General features: G+C 43.7%; 1 protein-coding gene across 1 annotated transcript in view; it reads right to left on the reverse strand.

The window, feature by feature from the left end:
• The window catches only part of tenm2a (teneurin transmembrane protein 2a), a 140866-nt gene that overhangs the window by 28997 nt on the left and 86793 nt on the right, over window positions 1-25076 (reverse strand). The window contains exons 4-6 of the mRNA XM_028415633.1: window positions 19184-19415; window positions 10809-11047; window positions 916-1038 (exon numbers count right to left, since the gene is read on the reverse strand). Of these exons, the coding sequence (XP_028271434.1) occupies window positions 916-1038; window positions 10809-11047; window positions 19184-19415 (594 nt within the window). The remainder of the gene's footprint in view (window positions 1-915; window positions 1039-10808; window positions 11048-19183; window positions 19416-25076) is intronic.

Consider the following 25076-nt stretch of genomic DNA (forward strand, 5'->3'; position numbering starts at 1 on the left):
AAACACACAGCTTCCTGCAATCAGGTCACTCATCTAACAGCAGAGTTTCAAGCCCAGACACAGAAAGACCGTGTGTATGTGTGTGTGTGTGCGAGGAATAGTGAAGAAATAAAAAGTAACAATGGAGAGAACAACAGCAGCATCTGGCCTAGACGGCTGGGGAACACAACACAACAGTCCTCTCATTAATACAGAATACAGACACAGAGCAGCAGCCCACATGTACCTATAGTACAAACTCTGTGTTTGTGTGTATGTGTGTGAGATACAGAGAGAGATCGAGCGAGTGAAAGAAGAATAGATAGAAAACCACATGGGGGCCTTAAAACAGAGGATGGGGGGGGGGTGAGTGAAGGGATTTTTACCTCACTGCTGACTGAAACCATCAACCTAACTCAGCAGAGTGGTTTAACAGCTCGCACAGCTAGCATTGCATCGTGAATTATTATAAATATTTCAGTTGTGTGAGCCTGTTTTTAGTGTTTTATACAGCAGATAGATCATTTAGAAGCCATAAAAGAGAAGGCTGTCTGTGATTTTTTTTCCCTTTTTGACAAGTGTCAACCTCCTCGAAACTTTCTGACTTTCTGACTGCTGCATTCACCCATCTCAAGATAATTTGTTGGACATAGGTCTTCAAAACTAGGTCAAAAATACAAAGTTAATGGTGATCTAGTGTGGAGCAGCTGTGGATTAATACATAATCAGTCTGCATATGGCACATTGCCAGCTTTGTCATACAGTGTGCCTCATTAAACTGCATATCAGAGTGTAGTTCTTTATCTGGCTATGTAAACAAAAGATGTAGAAAATATATTTACTGATATATTTCATTATTTATTTAGGTATTTGTTACTGTTGTGTGTCTCCTACAGGCAGTTTCAAATGTGTGCGTGCATGTCCTGTAGTTCATACCTCTGCCTCCAGAGGGCAGTGTGGCCACATCGCTGTTGACGGGCAGACCAGCTCCCAGTCCGTTGTTTAACACGGGGCCGTCGGACGGCTTCAGCTGCCATGTCAAACCCAGCAAGTTGATCGCTACGCACAAAAAAAGATGGAGAGAGACAAACAGAGAGCTGGTGTGAGAAAAAAGGAAAGGGGTTTCTGTGATGGTGAGGACGCAGTATGACCTGAATGGTTAACAAGTCCAAGAAAAAAAAAACAGCCAGTTGAAAGCTCATCAAGCCAGGAAATGAGAAATAGGAGAGACCAGCCCTCTCAAGCGTGATCTGTCATTTATACGGCAAATCCTGTAGCTTTTCTGGCGCGCTGCTTTTAAACTCTGTTGATGCGTATCAATCAAACGCACTCAGGAAAGCTGAAGCACAAAGACCCGTGGCACATCCTACAAAACATACAATTAAAATCCATAAAAATCCCTCTATTCTTCACCTCAACCCCTTCACAGCCGCGTTTCAACGTGACAGCCCCCACCCCGCTTTTATTTGGGAGCCTTTACAGCTTCTCACAGAGAGCAAGTGACAGATTGCTCTCTGAAGACAACGCTCTATGACTCTCCTTTCCCTTCTCCTCTCCTTTTGTCCTCTGTTGTGTGTTATTGTGTGTGTCGGTGGTATAAGACTGCTCCAGTGTGTTCGCTCTTCACTTTGTCAGCTCTTTACTCTCCTCGCGTCTCTTCCCATCCTTACGCCTGCTGCCAACACAGACACACACACACACACACACAGACAGACACACACACACCAAAAACCAGGAGGAAACCAGACAGAGTGCGGGTTCAGTGATTTCTTTGGTGTTGTGTGTTGGTTATAAATGACCGCTGTGATCTCTCTGCTTTTAAACAATCAACACATTTTGCGGAATATTTAAGTTGTGCACTCAGTGCGCCCGCAGTGTTGCGCATGCGCACACATGAACACTGACGTGTGATTGTGTTCAGCGCATCATGCAGGTGTTACTTCACGCTTCTCGGCGTTGGCCTTATCCCCTCCACACCAGCCACACAACACCTGCATCTGAAGCCTGGGAATCAATTTCCTTCTTGTCAAATTCTATCTGCACTTGCCCGGGGTTTGCACACAGAGGGATGAGTGTAAAAGTTGCAAGAAGAAGAAGGAGATGGAGGGTGGGTGTGGATGCGGCTGTAGGATTTGCTGTCGGGGCAGACTCATTCTCACCCTTGTGTCCCACCTTTTTTCCTCTCTCTTCTCTCTTCTCTCTTCTCCTCGCTCTGTTTCTTTGTTTCTTCCTTTTTTAATGTTTCTTCTCTTCTCCCTCTCCCTCGCTTCTGGTCAAAGGAAAGCGCTGACACCTTGGCTGCTACCCGGCCTCCACTGTCAGCTCTTTTTTTCATGGAGAGGTGGGGGCTTGTATAGAAAACAAGAGACAGTGCCAGACAGAGAGAGAGAGAGAGAGAGAGAGAGAGAGAGAGAGAGAGAGGAGACCCCCCTCCACCTCCTGCCCTCTCCCCTTTCATCGCTGACCTTCATTCCTCTCCGTCTTTAGCTGTTAATTCCCCTCTTCTTCTTCTTCTTCTTCTTCTTCTTCTTCTTTTCTTCTTATCTTTTTTCCCCTCTCCTTCCTCGCAGATAACGCAGACACGCATCCGCGCACACACGCAGGCGCACGCACACGCAAAGATGTTATCACTGGGAGCTGTCGATAAAAAGATTGCCTATTGAATCAGCTGAAGACAGTAAGCAATTGTGAGTCTATTGTGACTGTGCTCTCAATCTAGGTCATCCCCCAAGAACACATCAGACAGGCCTATGGTTTAGCTCATTGTGTGCGTCTATTCATTGTGTTGGTTTGCACATGTGTGCTTTTCCTGAATCAGTTCTTCCTTTCTGACTGCTTTTTCCCCCCCTTGTTGCGGTGGAAGGTTGACCAATAGGTGGCACACTTGCACCTTAGTGACAACAGTCAATGCTTTGTCAACAGGTTTTTTTGGGGGGAGGAAACAGAGAGCAGCAAAGACAAGAGAAAGAGACAAAGACAGACACTTGTTATCATTCTTGTACCATCCCTCATTTTAACAATACTTCTAACTTTGTTAGGGTGTAATTTTAGCTAAAATGAAACTGCTGAAATTGATGTATTTAGCTTTGTGTTGCCATAATTTTAAGCATTTTCTTTTTCGGATCATAATTGCCGTAATTACTGTTTTCAAGCTGCATTGGAAGGCCTTATTAAATGGCATGCCAGTAAAGCCTATCTGAATTGATTTCGACTGACAGAGTTGGGGTGGGGGACAAGAGTCTGACTTGGGCCTTGTTTCTATTTAATCTCTGTCCTCTCACTCATGTTCATTTTGACAGACACACAAACACGTATGTACACATGATAGATCACAGAGAAGCAGGTTCAAGTTGGATTAAAAATAGATCCATAGCTTCATGAGGTTTTTATGTAATCTCAATGCATAATTCAGAGAGGCAAAGTGCTTGCCAGTATCATCTGCAAAAGACAGCATCTGAAAAAGCAACAGCACATGTGATCCTGTGACATGGAAAAAAACCATGATAGACAGAGGGACAAGTGAGATGAAAAGCAGGAGGTGGTGGTGGCCAAACCTCAACACTGGAGAGGAGAGGAGCGAGGAACAGAGAGAATACTGGAGGACAGCAAGAACTGAGAGAATATTAAAGAACATATAAAATCCCCTGAGGATAAAAAAAAGCAGGAAAACAGGCTACAGATGATGTTGCAGGGAAGGATGAATAAAGGCCCCCACAGATAAAATGAGGAAAGGAGAAGAGGATGGCAAAGCAGAGAAGAGAGATTTAAGGGATGAGCAGCCCTGTGTTCATTGACTGGTTGTGGTAAGAAAATATGGGAGTGATTCATCCTCTGACATTAAGTGCTTCACAACACAGGCGATCAGACAGATATACAAGGCACATGTGCATGTTTGGAGAAATATTTATATGTCTCAGAGTTAAAGGGTGTAAATGGATTTCTGCATGAGAGGAAAAAGGAGAGAGGCAGAGATGGAGAAAGGTGACTTTGTGGCAGACTGTGCACCGAGTGTCCCCCGACTGGAAAGTATTGTATCATCATCATTCTGTTCTCTGGAACATGTTCCAACTGTTCAATTTGTTTTCTCCCTCTCTTCCTCTCTCTCTCTTTCTCCCCCCCCCTTTTGTTCCCACGTCTCTCACCCCTTTCAGCTTGATCTCAACCTTATTTAAATAGCAGCATCTTCCACTGAACCAGCTGTGATGTCCCTAATTGAACCAAAGCTGCAGAGTGGCCTCTTTCATGTTTTTGTATGTAATCTCTTGCAATGCGTCTAGAGTTACACAGAAAGCACGAGCGTCTGCGTACGTAGGCAACACGTTAGCCTTCTCCCTCAGCCATCCTGATGAATGCATATTAACTGTTCTAATTCACCACTAAATTAACAATTCTGACCTCAATTAGGGCAGTAATTGTAGCTGAGACCAGCCCCCCCGCGTCCCTCCGTCCTCCGCCATAGTCCTGCCTTCTAATTGGTTTAGGAAGCCGCTTTGCCTCCTCCCTTCATCACCGAGGCCTTCACTCACTTTATCAGCTTCTTGCCCATCACATATACACAAAAAGAAGTGAGAGAAATCACCTTCCCTCTGTCTTTGTCTCGCACCTTCCTCTCCATCTCTGCTGCACTATGGGTGCAGTGTGAATATTGGCGTGACTGAGGAGCTGCCTCTGCTCCTCAATTTTCAGGGTGTTTGGGATACTTCTTAGAATTTACCACACAATATCAACTTATTGTGCGCTACTTACTATAAATAAAGCTGCCCTTTCTCTCAGCTAAGTTCTGACGGCACTTCTTGCTGAGATCATTTAGAGTCTCAGACAGAGGGACGGGGGCGGCGGTTGGCTGCTGCCCTTAGGGGGTCATATACACTGAGAGAGACAATTTGTCTGCTTCTGAGCGTGTGTGTGTGTTTCTGCGTATGCATGCTGAAAATTGCATGGTATTAACAACAAGCGCACACACACACACTGCAACCCCCAGCGGGACCTCTTCACCCAGCTGATGCAACTGAACTGTAATTGACTGCAACACAAAAGGTTATGCGAGTTGCTCGCAGCTCCCACACCTGCAGAAAACTGCGTCTAGCAGGGAGAAAGTCACTCAATCGCACAGGCAAAATGGCTTCCTTATTGGCACTGAAATATTGAGGCGGCCTGATGCAGATGTAGACACGTGCGTGTGCGCAGGCATTGATTGGCTAAATGAAAAGAGATGTGAATCTGAGTGATGTCCTCCTTTCTGAATCCTCATTTCCTCTTCAGATATCTCTACCCTGACCCTCCCTCCCTCACATCAGCCCACTCTGCCTCGTCTCATCCCTCCCTACCTCAGTCCTTTCCCTCTCATCGATCTGTATTAGAAACAGGATATGAGGAACTATCCTATCTTATCACAGATCAGAGAGTGGGAGAGAATGAGTGAGGACGAATGACGGAGAAGGAGTACGTTCTGGAGGCCAAGAGACGGAGAAACTGCAAGAAAATAAGAGAGAGAGAGAATAAGAAGAGAGGACAGCAGCTTCTTTCACTTCGCCTCCATCCATCTCCTGTTTCAAACACGACTAGTGAAGCACCATGGGCCTAATTGGACTAACGATTGGGGCCAGATAAGACCCACACTAATGAATAAATGAATGAGGAAATAAATGAATGAAATGAGCCCATGCACGTTAATGCAGGCAAAATGAACAGCGCTCAGCAATGAGATCAGTTAGGCTGTAAATCCTGCACACATCAAAGCTTTGAAGATCATCTCCTCCACAGCACGCACAGAACTCCAGGTACACTAACAGAAAGTCAACGGATGAACATTGATGTTACCACTTTAGCAACTGTGCCCCTTGCTTTGTATTACTTCACCCACGCAGATGACCCATTTATCCCTCTGCTGCAGATGGTATAGCACCTTGTGCTTGGTCCTGGCCGCGCCCTGCCCTTTTTTTTTTTACTGGACTGGCAGCGTGCGGTAAGATCCTAACCTTTATCAGTACGACAGGCCCTGCTGCTGCGGACACACGCTCCGCGTCTGATCCTTATACCCAGGTTCCTGCATTCACCATATGCCCAACTGTGCCTCACCTCCTCACACAGCGACACACACACATGCACTCACACACCAAATGTATATGTACACAGACACCTATGCTGGCATGAGTGACACATCCTGACCTCTAGCTGTTCTGCATTGGATCAGCAGAAGGGAAGCCACATGCAATGTGAGAGGGGACTTTGGAGTCAAGGAGCTGGCTTTGGAAAGCGGCCAGATTTTGAGACCTGCAGGTCCAACACAGCTTACCAGGTAAAATGTGTTAAAAAGTAAAAAGTGTTGTTTTTTAAAACTTTTAAAATAGAGGAGAAAATATGATTTAAAAAAGTCTGGCACATTTTCTTCTCATAAGCATGTGCCAGGAAAGTGGTTCTAATTCTAATTATGATTAGGAAGAAGGGAAGAAGAACGTTCTGCAAAAGTGTGTTTGACTGGTTTTACTTCTTCCAGCTGTATATTTTTTCCATCTAAAAATATACAGATGACATGTGCATGCATAGAGGACACTTTTCTTTTTGTGGTTTTGGATGTTTTACTGTTACATAATTTCCAGGATTAATTCCTAATATAGATAAATTGTAGTCCACATAATACAAACTAGTAAAGTATTACAGGAAACAGATTACCCATGGTGCATCGTTGTGTGTCACTGGCTGCTTAATAACATTAGCTAAAAAAGCAATTTGCAAATAAAAAGTTAGTCAATTTCGCAAGCTAAAGTTAATGAAAATGACACTTCTTTTAGATTTTACTTTTGCAGATAATATACAATATTGACTGCATTAGTCTAAAACTAAAAATAAATAAATAAGTGGAAATAAGCCCTGGAGTATTGGAGTATTCCTAACTATTGACTGTGCAGCATTGCCTTTTGAAAGATGGACAAAATATAAGTTGATATTTTATGCTTTTATTTGTAGAAAATGGTGCTGCTGTGAAGTCATTAATGTGTTATTATGTAAGGAAACAGTAATATGAATGCGGTGGACTGAGTCACTGACTACTGGGAAGAATGGGCAGTAAGCGATTGTGATCAGTCTGGAACAGAGAGACAGTGATGATGGATGGAAAGTGGTCGGCTTAGAGGCATGAAGGTCACAGTCGATGACAGCGTATCTGTGTGTGTGTGTGGGTCTGTTTAATCAACAGACAGGAGAGCTGAGAGTAAGACTAAAAATACATTGTGTCTGTGTGTGTGCGTGCATGTGCGTGCGCGCGCTCTCATTCATCAGTGGTGACAATACCATGTGGAGTATGCCACTGTAACCGACAAATTCAGCAGTCACACACACGCACACATTCACACCAAACACTTCTGCAAAGGTGACACAAGCGCCCGCTAGCAAGTTTACTCATTGCAGTCAAGGGCACACCTGTGTGTGTGTGACTGCATGTGTGTTTATGCATGGGTATGTGAAAACAGTCCACCTGGACACAACTAGTTTGACATGTCCTCGATTTTTCATCTATCAAAGCGGCCCCTCCTCTCATTTCTACCCACAGTGCATCTCCTTCTCTATCGGGTTTTCCTCTTTTTGCTCTTTTTGTACATTTTGTTGTCCTCTGAGGCTCATACATTTCTTTCCTCTTCCTCCTTTCTAACTTCTTTTGTCATCACCTCCCTGCTCTTGTCCTCTGCAGTCCCTCTCTGTCCTCTTGTCTCTTTGTCACACTCCCTCTGTTCTCTGCTTGCTGTGATCAATTAGGAGACATTAGTCCCACAGTTATTCCAGGTGACAGAACCCTCAGGAGGCCACGCTCTCCTTCATCTCTCCTCCTTCTGCCTCCTCTTGGTTTCTCCTCTCCACACCTGGCTGTCTTGTCAGTTCTGCTCCTCCTCCCCATCATCGAACGACAGACCTCACTTTCCCCCTCACACCTTACAGTGCTGACAGTGACATATCAGGCTCAGCCCTTTGCTCCGTCTCCACAGTGATCCATCCTCCTTTTCCTTTACATTCCCCTCTGCCCTCTCTGCACCAACTCTATTCCACCCCTTTCCTTTTCCCCTCTATCTTGCTTTCTCCAGGTTGCCATTCACAATGATGGACCTGTCTTCCCTCCTGTATGCCAACCGTTCACCTGTATCCTAGCAACCACCTCTCCTTTGGCTCTAGTGCTCCATGCGGAGCAGGCAAACAAGACGCCGGGGGAATGAAGAACAAGCACTCTCGTTTATCCTCCTCCCTCCATCCGTTTAGTCATTCCTTCACATGTAAAGAGGAGGCCATACTCCACTGGAGTTTGAAGCAAAACACTGAAACTGTCCTCACCTACAAATAAAAAAGCTCATCTGAACACAAACACACAACACTGAAATTCACAGGCTCCCAGCTGCACATTTTTTGATTATGTGTATGTTTAGCTCATCCCCCACGAATCCTTTTTAACAGTAGGAGAAAGAAAAAAGAATGATGTTGTCGGCATGCTCCCGAGGAACGCTGTCATTCTGAAAGGTTCTCAGTATGTACAAATACGTGTGCGTGTGTTTCTGGAAGGTTGCCATGCAACAGATGTTTCATTTATGGTCTTGAAAAACAAGGAAGAAAAAAAATAATGTTTGAAGACCTGCACACCCTAAAAACCACACAATCACACACTTTTATAGGATGTTCTTACATTAGAAGTTCTCTCTCTCTCTCTCTTACACACACGCTCACACACACACACAAAAAAAAGTGCTGTTCAGGCACATGTGTCCTGGTGTAATTTATGAGTGGGCTCCTGGGCGGACGCCTCTGAGGGGTCCTCTTCACGCTGCATGGCTCTGGGTGCTTGGAACGATCCCCCCAGTGAATGCTGGGCCCCCACACACATACGCATCACACTCAAACAAGGTAGTACAAAATCCCCCTTATGAGTAGTGAACTTGCTGCACGATTAACGCTACAAAAAGCTAGGTAAACACAAGGGTTTCAGGCTTGGCAGCACTGCTACAGCTCTGTTCAGCATAGACAGAACAGCAGAGCAAAACATTTCCTTACAACAGCTGAAAAAAGGGCCCCACAGTTAGCAAAAGTAATAATAAAAATAAATTCCGGCCTTGTTCAACTCACTCCATTGCAGCCACCTAGACTGTTAGAAGGTACGTTATTACAAACTATTGCACCTCTCAGTTCCAATAGATGTATGCCATTGTATAGTACGCTCACAGTGTGCTTGGATTGCGTCTCGTTTGTACTATAAATACACAGATAAACACAATGTGGCTAATGAGCTAATAATACTAATTATTAAGGCAGAAAGGAAGTGTTGTGTATGTGTCTGGCAAGTACCCAGATGGTACACTAACACTGATGTTGTGGTTAAAAAACAAAAAGTAGCAATTAGCCTTGACATGTTTTGCATTGTTTTACTAATTAAATTTTCATTTAACAAAACTCTGATGAAACCATATGTTTGGGCGTGCACAAGGAACTGAAGTTTTTGGTCAGTCTGTTCCTCCCCTGTCCTGCGTTATCCACATTGTGTGTGGATAGTGGTGTTTTGCACTTTGCCGTAGTTGTGGCTTTCCTTTGCTTTCTCTCCCTCACTCCCTGTTTTTAGAGCTCCATATGTGGCTGTCCAGTGCAGTGTGACCGTGTGGGGCTCAGGAGAGGATGGATCTGTCTGTGTGCCCCAAGGCAACAGGCCTTGATCTGCTCTGGAGGACACACACCACTCTCAAGGGCGCTCTGTGTAGGTACACAAATACACACAGGGTTGAGCGTACACACACACACACAATCTGGACAAATCCAGGCGAGCAGGAATAGGGGTGCATACAATATCTACAAGCGCACACTGGAAGGGTAGATAGATGGTGATGTATAAATAAATATATATATATATATTTATAAATAATGTAAAATTCGATTTAATAATGTATGTTGAGGCGATGAGGGGGTTGTTCTTTCTGCTGATGCCACTGTTTCTGAAGATCCCCCCATCTGTTGACTCTGGTCTCTGGGGTAAGAGGCCAATCAGGGGCTCAGTGGCACATCTGCCTCCCTGCACACACACACACACACACACTAAAACAGACACACACATTCAGACATACATTTTCTCCATTTCTGTTCCTCCTCATTCTATTGTCTCTCTCTCGCTCTCTCACTCACACACAGACACACAGGTCTGCATTCTCTTGACCAGTGAATGAGGTCAAGAAGGAATAAAAAATCCTCGCCCACACACACACACACTCCCACACACTATAAGCACTGCTGTCTCTCTCTTCCTACAGATCCAACAGCAGACAGCCATCAGAATCTCCTCCTGATGTGCCTGGTAAGTGCTCTCCTCTGAGTATCTGCCTTTCCTTCAAGTATGACTACCGCACGTTGGCTTCAGATCAGTGGAAAACATCCTCCTTCCCGCTGGGTCTGTTAGGATTCCTACCTTGACTGATACCTGAAACAGCCCCTGTATGCTGCGGTTTACGTATCTTCCTGTCTGTCTGACTAGAGGTTTACTGATGCTGTGTGGAAGCCAAGGCTCCTGCTGAGGCCAAGTTTGACAGTGCAGCATAAGAATAAAGTGACAGAGCTTATGCCTTCTGAATCTACTTTGTGCTTTTGACAGGCCATTGATTTGACACCTTTTTTGTTGTGATGTGCAATGAATAAAACGAGCAAAGTTCATGCACCGAACTGAGAAACGTTGTATAAGAACTGTTTATGTCATAATGCTTTCAACAAGGCCATACATTCATGTTTAACACCTCATCAAAAGAAGCCTAATTAAAACATTTTAAAATGTAATTAACCTTCTTGGTGAATCATACTCGTGCGTGTTCACTCACCAATGAAGTAGGACAGCAGGATGGCCAGCAGAGCAGCGGCTGCGATGGCTGACACTGCAGCACATTTCCAGCTGCAGTACTTGGACGGCTTCTTTAGCTTGAAGGCTGAGCGGGAGAAGGTGTTCCTGGGTAGCAGGCGTGGTGGTGGAGAGTACACTGTGCCCGAGGTGAGAGGGTAACCAGGGGAGGAGCTGCTGAACAGAGGGGTGGTCCCTGACGATGTCTTGAACAAGAAGTGCCTGAAGAGAGAACAAAAAAGTCAGATGTTATGTTCGTCGATGTTCATTTTGTTATATAAAAAGCTTCAGAAGCTCTGTGGGAAGGTAAACACACCAATATACCACCTAATCAGAGACCAGATGACAGGGTCACATATGTGCGAGCTTCTGTCCAATTTTTCTTTCCAATGAACTCGCCCGGCCATATGGCTTTGAACATCCTTGAACTGATTGTGTCTCCAATGTGGCCAGTGCAAGGTGTCTTTTTAACCTCCACCTGCTTCCCTTAACCCCCTCCACACCTTTTTTTCCTCCCATCCCCTCACTTCTCTTCTGCTCACCCCACTTACGACGTGCCTCATTTCTGTCCTTGATGTCTGGAGAGGATCAGAGCTGTTCTCCTTTTTCCTGTCCTCATTGTTCAGGTGGGGTCAGAGCTCAGAGAGAGGATAAAAGAGGGATTTGAACCATCCTCCCTTTGCTCATATTACCCATTATCCTCTGCTATCACTGCACCTGCTCACCCAACTCTTCCTTTAAGCTACTCAACCCTCCCATCTCCTCCTTATTTCCCATGTTTTACTGCCATTTTTTTAGCATCTTCTATCTCTAATCATCCCTCCTTCCCCGTCCCTACCCTCCTTTCACATTTTCGTTTGACCTTGAAGGAGCATTCTCATCATAAGAAAAATTAATCTTACACTGAAAGAACTCTTTGAAGGACACAGTGCAAGAAAAAAATACTTTTGTGAAAGCTTTGTGCCATCTTTTGCAGCACAGGAAGTAAAAAGCTGCCCCTGTACAGACCTCAGGCGGGCACGACAGAACAAAGCCCTCAGGTGAGTGCGACACATCAGAGGAGGTCACTCTACTGCCTGAGAGATGACAGAAAAAAAAATCTTTTGCCAGTTTTTGTGACACTTGCTTGTTTGTGTGTCCGAGTGTGAGTGGAGGTGGGAAAGCTTTCCTACTTCTTCTGTCCTTATGATATTTTTTTGACCTTGGGAGTGGGGACATTTCTGCAAAGACAGGTTCTTTGGTCTGATCTTCATTTTCTTAAAAGGCCTCAGGCCTTGATATCGGCATGCTGTCAGGGATAATAGATACTCTGATATGGGGTAAACAAGACTCCCCTTTAGCTCGATAATCCTCTTCATTTGAAGGCACACATAAAACCTGATAAGTTAACTGTGATAAATTCCACGTCAAACCGATAACATGTCAAGCCCTAAACTTTGTTTTTAACAACAAAAGTCCTAAAATCCAAAATCATGACTAGGAACAATGGCTTCAGTGTGGGCTAATGCTCAGGCTCTATTCAAGGTAATGTTTTCATTTTTAAATGTGAAATCTTTCCAAAACAACTCAAGTATATGTGGGGCTGTTTTCCACGGTATCAAGCTTGTGAAAAATTGTCATTTTTCAGTATGGACAGACATTATTTCTAAGACAGTACTGAAATCTTTCATCCAAATCCCCCATCAAAAGTATGGATAAAAGCAGGATTTACACTTGGCATTGCCAACATAAGTGATCAGAGTTGCATTTAGACTTGTGTTGTAATTACGCTGAAAAAACACTGGCAGGATTTACGCCACTGTGCACTTCCTATAAGACAAAGGAGTTGAATGCATCAAACTGGAGTTTTAGCAGATAAATGTTGAAAATAATTGAATGTTGGAAATTAGAATTGGTTAATTTATTATTAGCTCAAAATACAGCACAATCCCTCTCAGCTTATCAAAAATGCCTGAGAGGAAACAATGTAGTAATTGTAATTTATCATGAGTTCAATGATGTGCTTTAGCATACCTATTATCTAGGTTTAACATAACTATAAATGAAGCTCTAATATACAAAGGCCTGTCTATCTGGTTTTGTTTGTGTACAGTAATATTTGGGCTTTAGACTAGCTTTATTGCAAATCTAACAAATAGTTAGTTTGGAGTCAAGTGAAGTTGAACCACCAGATTTGTGATTCCTCTCTGCCTCCAGACCAAGACCCATGTCTCATGTCTGCACAGATGTGCGTCCCCCTTCTAGGGGCTAGCAGGACCCATAATAACCCATCACTGCTCCTGGATTGGGTGATATCCGTTTAGTGTTTTGCTTCACTATGTGGTCTCCTTCCCTTTCAGTGTCTTTAATTAGTGTTGTTTTATCACCGTGTGCCTGTACATGTGTATGCTCGTCTAAAGGCAGTTGGTGAAAGCAGGCGATGTGCTCAGGGCTTGAAGATCTGGTTTGGGAGGATTGTTCTGCTCCCTCTCTCTCTCAATTATTTAGCCAGTCTGTGCTCTGTCTCTCATTCTCTTCCTCTCTTATCACTCCATGCCACTGCCTGTTAGATTGGTATCCTGCTGGATTCTTCTGCCCCCCCTTCCACCTTTCCTATCCTCTTTCCTCTCCCTTTACCTGTCAGGTGTGCTGGAAAATAGGCGAAAAAGGAGGAAGGGAAAAAAAGCATTTGCAGATTGAAAGAGCACGAGGAGATGGCACACAAGGAAATATGAGGTTATTGTCTAAAAATACCACACTCTCAGTGTCACCGGCATCAATTTTATTATGCATGCATGGGCGTATATGCAACCGAACGCAAGGATGCACACATGGCACATATGCGAGAATCACACACACACACACACAAGAATCACACACACACACACACTGCAAGGTCAAGCTGCATGTGTCTGCTTCATTTCATTTTCACAGCTGTTGTCGTACTCTGTGATGGCAAGGCCAGTGGTAATTAATACTCCTAATGTGCGTACAAATGGAAGAAGAGGGCGAACTGGTGAACTTCTTGCATTCTATGCGACGCAGGGCGTATGATTTGATGTACTGGTATGTATTTGAACTCGCACTGTGAATTCATTTCATTCCCTGGCTTTGTTGTTTGTGTGCAGAAGCTCTACTGTGAGCTTGGTGTAGAATGGAAATATGTCTATGGGCCATACTAATTACAAGTAGGAATGGAAAGTGTCTAATGTGCTCTGGGGAGGTAATTGACATTGATTTATGTTGTGGAGGACTATGGAGGGGTTCTATCATAGCAGGCAGCCGGCAATCACAACTCTGTATCATTAGGCTGGGTTGTGTGTGTGTGTGTGTGTGTGTTTGGGCATTTGTGTGTGACTATTGTGGGATTTTTGACAGTGGTCCAGTGTGGAAATGTCACACATAATTAGAGAGAGCTGACAGAGAACTCCCCCTAAACCAGTGCTACCTCACTGCCATCCCATCTTACACATGCAACACACATACACAGACAACAAGCAACAGCTTTTTCACAGACTAAGACATAGGCGCGCGCCCACGCAACAACAGTGGAAAATTATGTAGTTTTCTTTCATGAGATTGCCTGTGACCAAATGTTTAATTTGCATCTTTGCAGGGAAAAAATAATATAATGAAATAAGACAGGGACAGAAGATGGAGATGAGGGCTATAGATTGGAAGAGAAAGGAAGGAAGGATGCTTTTTCACTCCAATCCAACCTTGTTCCCCACGGAGAGAGAAGAGGACCTGGACAATTAACCACAGAACAGAGAGCATACTGGGTAATTAGCAGGAAGTCAAAGCTCGCATTCCCATTGAGCGAGCAAACACACACGCTTTTGATTGCCAAACACACACTGTTCATTTTCTCAGCTCCTACAAACATGTGGTTGTTTAGGATATCACTCTGACAATCACCATCAGATGTAGAGGACAATTAACAGAGGTCCACGTGGTATGAAGGGGGACTGGAAAACAGTCAGATCTGAGAATGAAACTAAAGGGGTGCAGAGGAGGATGCTGAAGGATGTCGTGAGAATTGTTACCTGCTACAGTTAAAAAAAGAATACAGTATAATGTGCATTTCTTTATGCTGCTCAGGTGAAGGCCATTGATTGACTGATATTTGTAAAAGGCAAAAATATATAAATATACTAAAAAACAGAGGCCTTGTGCTCTCAGTCTTACTATATTTCTCTTCCATTGTTTTTAGAGGAGCTGTTGACAAATGACTACCAGCAAGCTTTCATTTAGCAGCTGAGATTATAATGGTTTATTGAAAAAAAAAATGAAGATATAGATAGATAAGTCTTTTGAACAGAAATAATTTGAGCCACATGAGTTTGGCCCTTACACTTAAATGGCATGTTGACCAATAGCCAAAGCCTCCTAAAAGGAAGAGGGTGACATTTATCCAATTCAAATTTTTCATCCAGACGCACAGGTGTTCATCTTTATCATCTTTATCTGCTTGGTAAGTTTACAGAATGAGATCAGGGCTTGGGTTCTAGGCAAACGCCACATGCTGCACGGCTTCTCCCTTCTACTTCTCTGCCATTTTCTTGGTTACCATTGGTAACAAGACCTTCCCTATCCAGGAGTTTTTCCTTTTATATAACTACAGGAGGCCACGTGGCTACTAAAACACTGGTCGTTTCATTTCCCTTTAAAATTCAGTCCTGTTGTGTATTTTGAGGGTTGAGTTATCAGCATCGGTTCTGAATTTTAAGCATTGGTTGAGTCTCAAGCTATTATGGTTACTTCCTGATAATCTTCCACATTTTTGTGTTTACTTACTGTAACTACTGAAACTACTGATTATTTTGTTTGGGTTCTGCATTGAAATATTGAATATTACACTCTATACTGAGTGAAACCAGGGTCATGTCATTAATAAACCTCACATGATATTATACAGCCCTCACATTATCTGTGAATACAGGGATGAAAAAGGGTGTTGCATCTTTGTATCTGCTTCAACAGTAATGCATTTGAAAGTAACCTGTAGTTACTCCTCCACCCCTCCCCATTCTCTGCTGCTCCTTCCAGATAAATTGAGATGCTGCAACCTCCTCAGCGATCTTATTTCTCCCTTAGAGTTGTGGCCCACAGCAGGGGGGTGGGGTGCACAGGAATGTCCTGAGATCACAGAGAGAGATTGAACCTGGCATCAGCTAGCCGAGAGGCTCCAAGGGACCGATTGGAAATCAGGTGCTTTCTAACAAAATGCTGTAACACATGTACACACATGTGTAGTCACATTCACAGAGACATATGCATTTGTTTTTTGCTGTTTCTTGCTCACACACACGAACACACACACACGCTGGCACCAGCCATCTATAGTCATTTATCTCACACCAGGTAAATGTATCCATGTTCTATGGGCTCCAATCTCCCTCCTCTGCCTTTCTATCTTCTCTCATACACTCTCTGCAAAACAATCTCCTTCAATCACCACCTCTCTCCATTTCTCTGCCTCTCTCCTGCTTTATCTCTCCCTTCTCTACCGTAAACCATTCCTTTCTACCCCTCTGCTCTCCAGACTTATATTTCTTTGCTATATCACTGCTCCCTCCTTCGTCTGTTTCTATCTCTCTCTTTCTCTGCCAGTCATCCAAACCCTGGGGTGTTCTAAGGTGATCAATCTTCATCCTCTCAGCGCTGTCAGGCTATTGGGTCAAGCCAAAACACACACACACGCGTGCGCACACACACGCACAACACACACACATTTACAGTAACAAGATGACTACAAATGCCAAGATTTACATATGATTACTGGGGGGAGCAGTCGCAGTTGAGGAAAACACACATGTTAAGATTCCAGTATTACACACAAGTACACACTCAGTCCCTCACATAAGCAGGCTGCTCATCATTTCCTATAGCTGCTGGTCATAATGAGATGGAGGACGAGCTCTGCCAGCTCAGGGATGGTGTGACTCTCTGGCTCTGCCTGGCTGGCTTTGACCCAATCACAAGCTCCAGCAGCTCCAGCCAGCCCACCCAGCCTCTGCTATAGCCTGGACCAGAGAGGAGGGCCCAATCTGGGCTGGAGGGTGGAGCTGGAAACTCTGCTGCTCTGGGCTTCATTCACAGCGACAGGCTCAGAGCCATGCCCAGCCCCACCACCTGAACATGACCAAATACTGGCACTGTGAAGGACTCAACAGTGGGTGGGTGTGTGTGAGTGTGTGACGCTTCATTTAAATCTGTAAAGATGGCAATCACAAACAGCCTGTGTAGAAAGAGGATTTATAACTTTATTTTTGCTCTCCAATGATCACTGCATCATTTGTAACAGCAGAAATCATACCCTCTATTCAAATGACATTAGGGTATATGCATCACCGTGGCAACAGATGTCGAAACAATTGCAACTAAAAAATACCTACTACATCATGCATGTACCGGCACAATGCATCAGCACAGGTTGAGTATAGACTTGAGATCAGTGGGGCTGAATTAAACATGGCCCGACTTCATAAATTCTGCAGAGGGCCAGCACTCTGGGGAGCTTATCTGGGCCCATCAGAGCTGGAAGCCCCAGCGCCCAGCAGGAAAAACACAACTACAGCTAGCAGAGTAAATGCTCAGAGAGCATGCTAGCGAGCATGTAGGCAGTGTCCCTCTCCCTGCATGCCTCATGAATAGTAATACCCTGCATGAATGCTCTGTTTGCCTGCTAAGTGTTCTTTGTGTACTGGCAAAAGCACATGTGTAGCGTGTGTGAAATGGTTTGTATTTCCTGCTCCCTCACTCCAGGATGCATGCATAATAGCTTTGATACAGCTTTTTGTAGGTGTCCTGTTTGAAGATATGACAGTGAGGTATTGATGAGTGGCACACACTTGTGAATCAGCAATTTTGGTTGGAGGTTCATACCTGAGCAAATACCTGAGCAAAACTTTGCTCAGTGAAGTAAAAAGATGTAAATGCTATAAGCTCTGGTCTCCCAAAGACAAATTAGTTGAGCTGTTTAACTATAAAGATCACGTCTTCGGCCTTTCTTTTTGGTCTCAGATCCAGATCGTGCTATGCTATATGTATCACTGCCTTGGATCACTATCAAAGGAGCTGAGTCTCTGAGGCATTCATAAAATTTGTAACAAGTAGAATGGTAAATATACAAACTCAGTGTGGGGGAGATAAACAATGACTTATTGAGTAAAAAAAGGGTGTTAGGTGGGTGTAAAATAACATAAAATCATAAGGGACTTGATCACGGCAGCATTTGGAAGAGCAAACATTTCTAAATACAACGTCAGTTAATTCGAGCGCAAGTGCAATGATAAGTGGATTCATTTGTGGAGGCAGAGTAATTTGTGTGGCACTTTGAGCTGGAATTTGACAATGGAAAACATTTGCAGGCTTAATTCACAATTTTTTCCCCGCTGATTCTTTATTCATGTTTAGTGTACTGGAGTAAATGCGTGTTTCAGAGTTCACTGTGTGGCAGCTCTCTAAGTTAGGTATTATCAACAATGCTGATCTTTAAAGGAATGAAGTTCATTAACTGTTTTTTTCTACTGTTATGAACCAGGAAGTAGCAAGTCTTTTGGCAGTAGGAAACTAAAAATAACAGACTTAATAAATTGGCGTGTTATTAATATGCCTTTTGGTAATACCAGGCTGGATAGAGGAGACATTAATTACTTCTCTGCATTTTGTTCATGTTCTGTTATTACATAAGCAGTTTATTTCGCCACACTTCATCATACGAAGACAAGATTAGTATAATCAGAAAGGGCGAGTCCTGCTGATTATTTGATATGCAGCACACCATGTTTATTCACCCCAGACGCGAACATATGAAAATGGATGAAGATATTAGATCAGTCCTAGCATGATCAAGTCTGTGCACAAATATGTAATTGGCCTCATTAGGAAGCTCTGATTCTGCCTTTTGTTACGACTCCTGCACTCACCACTTCCTGTGTGATAAAACTTGGAGTAATGTATCATACAGACAAGCCGCAGTGCTTTTTGGGAGGTCGTGTTGTTTTTGCAGATTTTAGAACCCATAGCTGAGGTGAACACTTGGAAGTAGTATTACTGCTTCTATGGATTAACTAGAATTGATCTGTTTGCAGCTTTTTTGAGTCTGTGTTCTTAACATCATGGTGTAATGCGTCTCATGTTGGCTTGATGAGCTCGAAGTGAGCAGCTCATGGCTGCTTTGTCTTTTTTTCTGCATTACTGTCTGACAGAGATGTTGTTGAAGCCGCGTGGCTCTGACCTTTCATTCCTCACTATTGATTACTCAAGGCTTCTTCCACTACTGCACTTACTGTAAATTACTCCTGATATCAGCATCAGGTAAACCTGTCAACTGTAAGGCAAATATATATATATATATATATTCTATATACTAACCTGGTCTCCAGCGGGACATTACTGTTGAGCACCCAGCTGTCTTGTAACTGCACTGACTCAGGGGTGGTGGGCCCATCTCCAGTGCCTGGAGCGGGAGCATGAATGGGATTGCGTCCCCCTCTCAAGGTGTTTCTGTTGAGGCTGTTGGCAGACTGGTGGGACAGGGTCTGGTGGTTGTGTGGAGGGGGCAGAGGAGGCCGTAGTGTGGACTGACTGTGGTGGTTGGCAGCCCCTAAAAAAAAAAGACAAACACAGAGAGGAATTATAGAGGCAGGCTCCTTTACAAAAGTGAGTTTAAAAGGAAAGGAATCAGGATTTCATTCAACAATTTAAATTTTATATGTGCTGTTTATTTCTCTGTATTTCAAAAGCAAAGCTCTCCAGCTAGCAAATAACATCATTAACATTCCATTTTGAGCTACTTTTGTATCTGCAATCATTTGGTTCAGAGTAGGTCTCATATGTTCCAAATGGTCGATAATTTATTTGAGGAGGAAATTCCATCTGAATAGATACATGAAATTTGATAAACATCTTCTCACATTTTTCTACCTTCATTTTTTACACCCTATTCCACACACATGCCTCTGTCTCTCATTCAACCGTTCTTTCAACCGTTTTCTTGTTCACAACTAAGCGAAGGTGTGTGTATGTGCAACATCAGAGCACTCAGCACAGCGTGCGCCCTCATCTCTGGCTCTCAGACTTGGGGGGAACATGTCAGCGAGAATCCAATACCGGCCCTCCCAACAATGAGCTAATGGACTGTTGAGTGAGAGAGCTGAAAAACAAACCCGGATGACTCAGACAAGAACACCCACCCCTCACACTTCACCTTTTTCCCTCTCTCGCTCCCTGTGAGTCAGACGGGGATTTGATCCCAACTTTGTCATATATGTGTGTGTGTGTGTGTGTGTGTACACGTGTTGACACAGAAAAATCAATAAACCACATACTATACAGTATAGAAAGGCTGACATCATTTTCTTGTACACTGGCATACTTTTCATTCACACACTGCCAGGTGTGTGTGTGCTCAATGCAAAACTACATATGTCATGACAAACTACCCACACCATCATTTTACCGCTGTCTGAATGGAAACATTGATATTACGGCACAACAACAGAGTCATTGATGTTAAATTTGGCTTTGAATCCAGGCTTTACAACATAGTTTCTTTCTTTCTTTTTTCTTTCATCCTGCTACACATCATCACACTCTCATCATTATTTTACACGTCTGAGCATGGAATACATTATAATGATTGTTTGTTTGCACATTGCCTCTTCTCATGCTGATCAAAGGTTGGCGTAAGCACACATATGCATACATACGTGTGGGGTGGAAACAACAAAAGCAACTGCTTTGTCAAGCTGTGTGATCACACTTGCCCTCCTCCATTTGTCATCTCTTCTTCAATTAGATAAGAAAAGAAATGTGTGTGTGCGTGGAGAGAAAGAGGCGTGTGGATGCGTTGCACAGACATCCCATCATGCAAATAAATCTAGGAATTAAGTTTTTGTGCTGTCTCTTCCCAATAATGGATGCTCAGAGCAGATAGGGGGCACATTTTGCAGCTTCAGCTGTATCGCCGACCAGTTTGTAAGGTGACCTGATTCCACTGCGATACCATTGGGACGCAGGTGTCACCATCATGGCCGTGAAGAACAGATGCTTGTGAAAGGAGAGAAGAGGGGAAGAGGGGAAGGAGACCAGAGAAGGATGGGGCCTGACCTCCGCTACACGGGAGAGACACAAAACATCTGTTTGCCCGTGCAAAGATGCTCTGGGGAGAAACAGATACACATACATGGATGCAAACACTAACATATGCAGTGACACACCTGCAGAATAATAATAATAAGAAAAAACTCTGGCATCATACATGGAGGGTGTAAATTGATATTAAAGTATGCAGTGAGTTTTATTTCTCGTACCCCCTCCCTATTCACAGCCTCTTTTCTGCGGGAGGATTGTTCTCCTCTCTTTCATTATGCTTTTATTTGCATTTTGTTTATGTCCTCTGCTGAGATGTAAAACACTTTGAGATAAACCTTGTTTGCTAAAAGCACTTTATAAATAAATTTTACTTGACTTCCCCTCCCTGCAAATGCCCCTAGAAACATGCTGCAGCACCCTATCTGCATAAATACTTTTATATAGCTTAAGCATATCAACAATGCACATGACAAAAAGCCATATACTGGAGGGAAAAAAAGGAGGCTTGCACGCAGAGACATAGTTCTAGAGATGCAAAAAATAGAATTAGGCACACGGAAACTCACACAAAAGCCTGCTGTCTCCCATGTTTAAATCTGCCTACAAAAAAATGCAAGCCTTTCCTCGTTGTTCACTTTCCTGCCATAAATATTGAACAATTTTTTCATTCAAATTGGAATGAATAATATATGGCACACCTTGTATGAAAAGGGAATACACGATTTCTTTTTTTTTAGGCCTAGTTTTCCATGTGGCCCGACAGTGTGCATGTGTGCATACACGTACACTCACAGGTACCCTGCACCATAAGGAAACTGTATTCTCAAACTCCTCATCCACTACACAGAGCATCCTGTGCTGCTGCGGCTGCTGCAGACTCACATCTGCCACATTTAGTAATAAAGACATTTTGCTTAAGGACTCAAAAAAATGGAAATCCCATTATCCTTTATCTAGCAGATAATTCTATTTCATGTCACAGATAATGTCAGAAAAATGTAAATTCTGAACAAAATGTTGTCTGTAATCCTACTGTGTGCACTTACTGCCAATACTGCCATATACTGTCAGGTTGACTGAACCCAAATGTGACATGATAGAATGTGATTTCTTTCATTCTTTACTGGATTATGCAGCATGTAAATGTCTTACTGTTGTTGTTGTTGTTGTGTATACAGCTGCACAAAAATTTTCGTCTTCCGATAGTCACACAACTTGTAGTAGAAACTGAAAAAAAAAGCCTCTCTGCACCAAAATATTTATGATCGGAGACAAATTGCTTTCTCTTTTTCTGCTACAGCACGGAAGAATGATGTCAAAGAAATTTGTTCTCATGTAGACTTCAAATCCATACAAAGAAAAATCCTTAGAGCCCTCCAGAGAAAACACAAACATATCGAGAAGTGGGGTCTGCCTGGCGCACAAGGCTGAGGTACAAGGCCAGCTTTTTAATACACTTCAGAAACACAAATCTGACTAACCGCTGGAACAGAGGCAGCGCACAATAACAAGTAGGCAGCAGGTAAATGGGTGCAATAAATTAAGATAGAGGACTAAACTACAACCCACAGGTAGGCTAATAGGAACAACCGCTTTACCAGGAACCCCGTCTGATAAAAGACAAAACATGCAACAAGGAAACAGAGCAATTAGTGAGCAGCCAAGCAGATCACTTTATCTTCTCCTCCTTTCTTTCCCCTCTCTTTCACTTGTGACTGTGAGTAAACAGCGATCATGAAAAGATTTTCTCAACAACTCTGTTTTGTTTTCACAGGCACTTTTTTTGTGTGTGCGGGAGAAGCTCAGAAACCCTTCTGACTGCTGTTAAAGCCTGACCCAGTTTATTCTGTCCAAGGTCCCCTGTGACTGGAGAGCCGGGACCATAGCTGTAAGCTGGTGGGTTTGGCTCAGGCTAATCCCTGGAAGTTCATTATGCTCGCCAATTCAAAGAAGTCTCATTCAACAACGGAGCATTAGCCTGTCTGCTAACCTGCCCCCCCCTCCAAAAGAAAAAAATAAAAGAAATAAAAAATAAAATTCTGCGTGCGCACACACATCGGAAAGAGGCAGGGGCTCGCCACACCACATTAATCGCACAGTGTGTGTGTGTGTGTGTGTGGCCAGCTGGCATCATGGCAGTTTGTTTTTTCAGCCCTGGATGGGCAAACTGTTTATTGACATTTTCTGTGGTTAACAGAGAAAAGTCACAGGGTAGGACGTGCATGTATGTTTGCAGGACAAAAATGCCCATTCAGCAGTTAAAAAGGGATCATTGCAGGGCTTAGCACCCCCAACCCCCTCTCCCTATCCTCCCTCTATCCCTCTCACTCCCCTTGTCTATCCATCTCTTTATTTCATGCCCCATATCCCATATCTCCACTCCTTTCCTTTAAAAAAAAAATGAAGCGCCAGTACTTCGTTTTCATGCACCTCCTCCCAGCTAATTGATATTCTCCCTGTGTTTTAAGGAGGTATATTCCCATGTGCTGCTGCTTCATATGTCCTCTGTTTCAGAATGTCACATGCTCCTCATTTGTCATTCTTCTCAGAGCTCAGGGGCTGAGCACAGAAGGAGAGCTTAAGGTGAAACCAAGTTGCACACACATGTTTAATTCTAACACAGGAGACATAATCAGAATGAGAGAGTTAAACACATACATTAACACACACACACACCGCCTCTGCCTTGGCTAGTCATCTCTGTCTAATTAGGAGGCAATAATCCGCTAGAGAAGAGTCATCAAATTCAGCCAAAAACAAACACTCTTCATGAGCAGAAATGCATGCATTTCACCCACACACACACACACCTAAATCCACACATGCAGAAATCATCCCACTGCTACACAAATGTCACCCTTACATAAGCACCATTAGGAAGAATAACATTAGTGGAGAAGAAGGGAATGCGTCTTTGTTGTGCCTTTGTTTCTGTAGATTTGTTTCAACAAGGCCATTAAACATTCATTGCTTCGGCAGTGACTTGAGGTGGCTTCCCTGGCAGCAGATAGCTAGCCACTTTAGAAGAGGCTCGGGCTAAAAATAGCTTAGTGTTCCCCATGCATAATGAATGGCCAGAGACAGCGCTAACGCTAGCTCTTTCCAGGAGCGATCTGCTACGCTCCGCTTGGCCGTCTCAGCTCTCCTGGTGTTCCGAGGGAGCGTTCCCAGACAGGTGCTCCGAGCCAGACAGTATTCCCATATAAACATTCACAGACCAATTGCCAAGCCAATCCTCTGCAACAACGTTCCGTTCCCATTCACCTGTCACGCTTCACTAGGAACACAAGTCATGTCTGTCCACCTGTTAGCTTAGGTAATGGTGGACTACTTTAGATGAACACACAGACACACACACACACACACACACAAACAGCATGCAGCTTCCTGAGGATTATCTCGCTGTGGTCAGTTTGGGCCTGGCTTGGTAAGGCTCATTTCCTGCCCAGCAGCCACTCTCTACAGGACCACACCGAACACGCGTATTCAAGACAGGCGCGCGCTCTCACAGCGCATGCATAAACTTCATTATAGGTGTTTTATTTGCTCACAGCCATCCCTACATGCCAGGATATGTTTACGCAGTGCCACACTGCCACTCTAAACTCATTTAGGTCGAATTTTAATGGATGCCCAAAGCCAAGGACTCTCTCTGCACCCATTAGATCAGCAGTCCTGGCTGAGAAACATGGCAATTTGCAATTTTATCTCAGTGTTGCTCTGCTTCCATCCAAACATCTCTTTTTCACCATCTAAGCTCTCATCACTTTGCCCTTTGTTATTCACATGCCCTCTTTTTTCCCTCCTTGCCTCTTTGACTTCTTCCAGTATGTGTCTTAGTGTCTGTCTCGTCTTTTCCGTCACTTTCTCCATCTATTTTTACTGGTGTGCTTGGGAGGCTTTCTTCTCTCACCCCTTTATGATTTTCATGCAAGATGTCTCATTAAACAGCTTCAAAAGTCAAAGTTTGGCTTTCTCTATCTCTGCTCCCATTTGCCTCTTTGTGCATCTTTTTTCCTGCTTCTCTGTCATTTTTTTCTTTTCTTTGTCTTCTCTTGCTCGCTGTCTGCACATACATGCTCAGCAGAGACTGAAGAAGCCCCAGAACAGAAAGTGTGGGTGTATGCGAACAAGAATGAGAGAAGGGAGAGAGTGTGCCTGCGAGTCTCAC

The sequence above is a fragment of the Parambassis ranga genome, chromosome 10 (genome assembly GCF_900634625.1).
Source record: "Parambassis ranga chromosome 10, fParRan2.1, whole genome shotgun sequence".
Lineage (NCBI taxonomy): Eukaryota > Metazoa > Chordata > Actinopteri > Ambassidae > Parambassis > Parambassis ranga.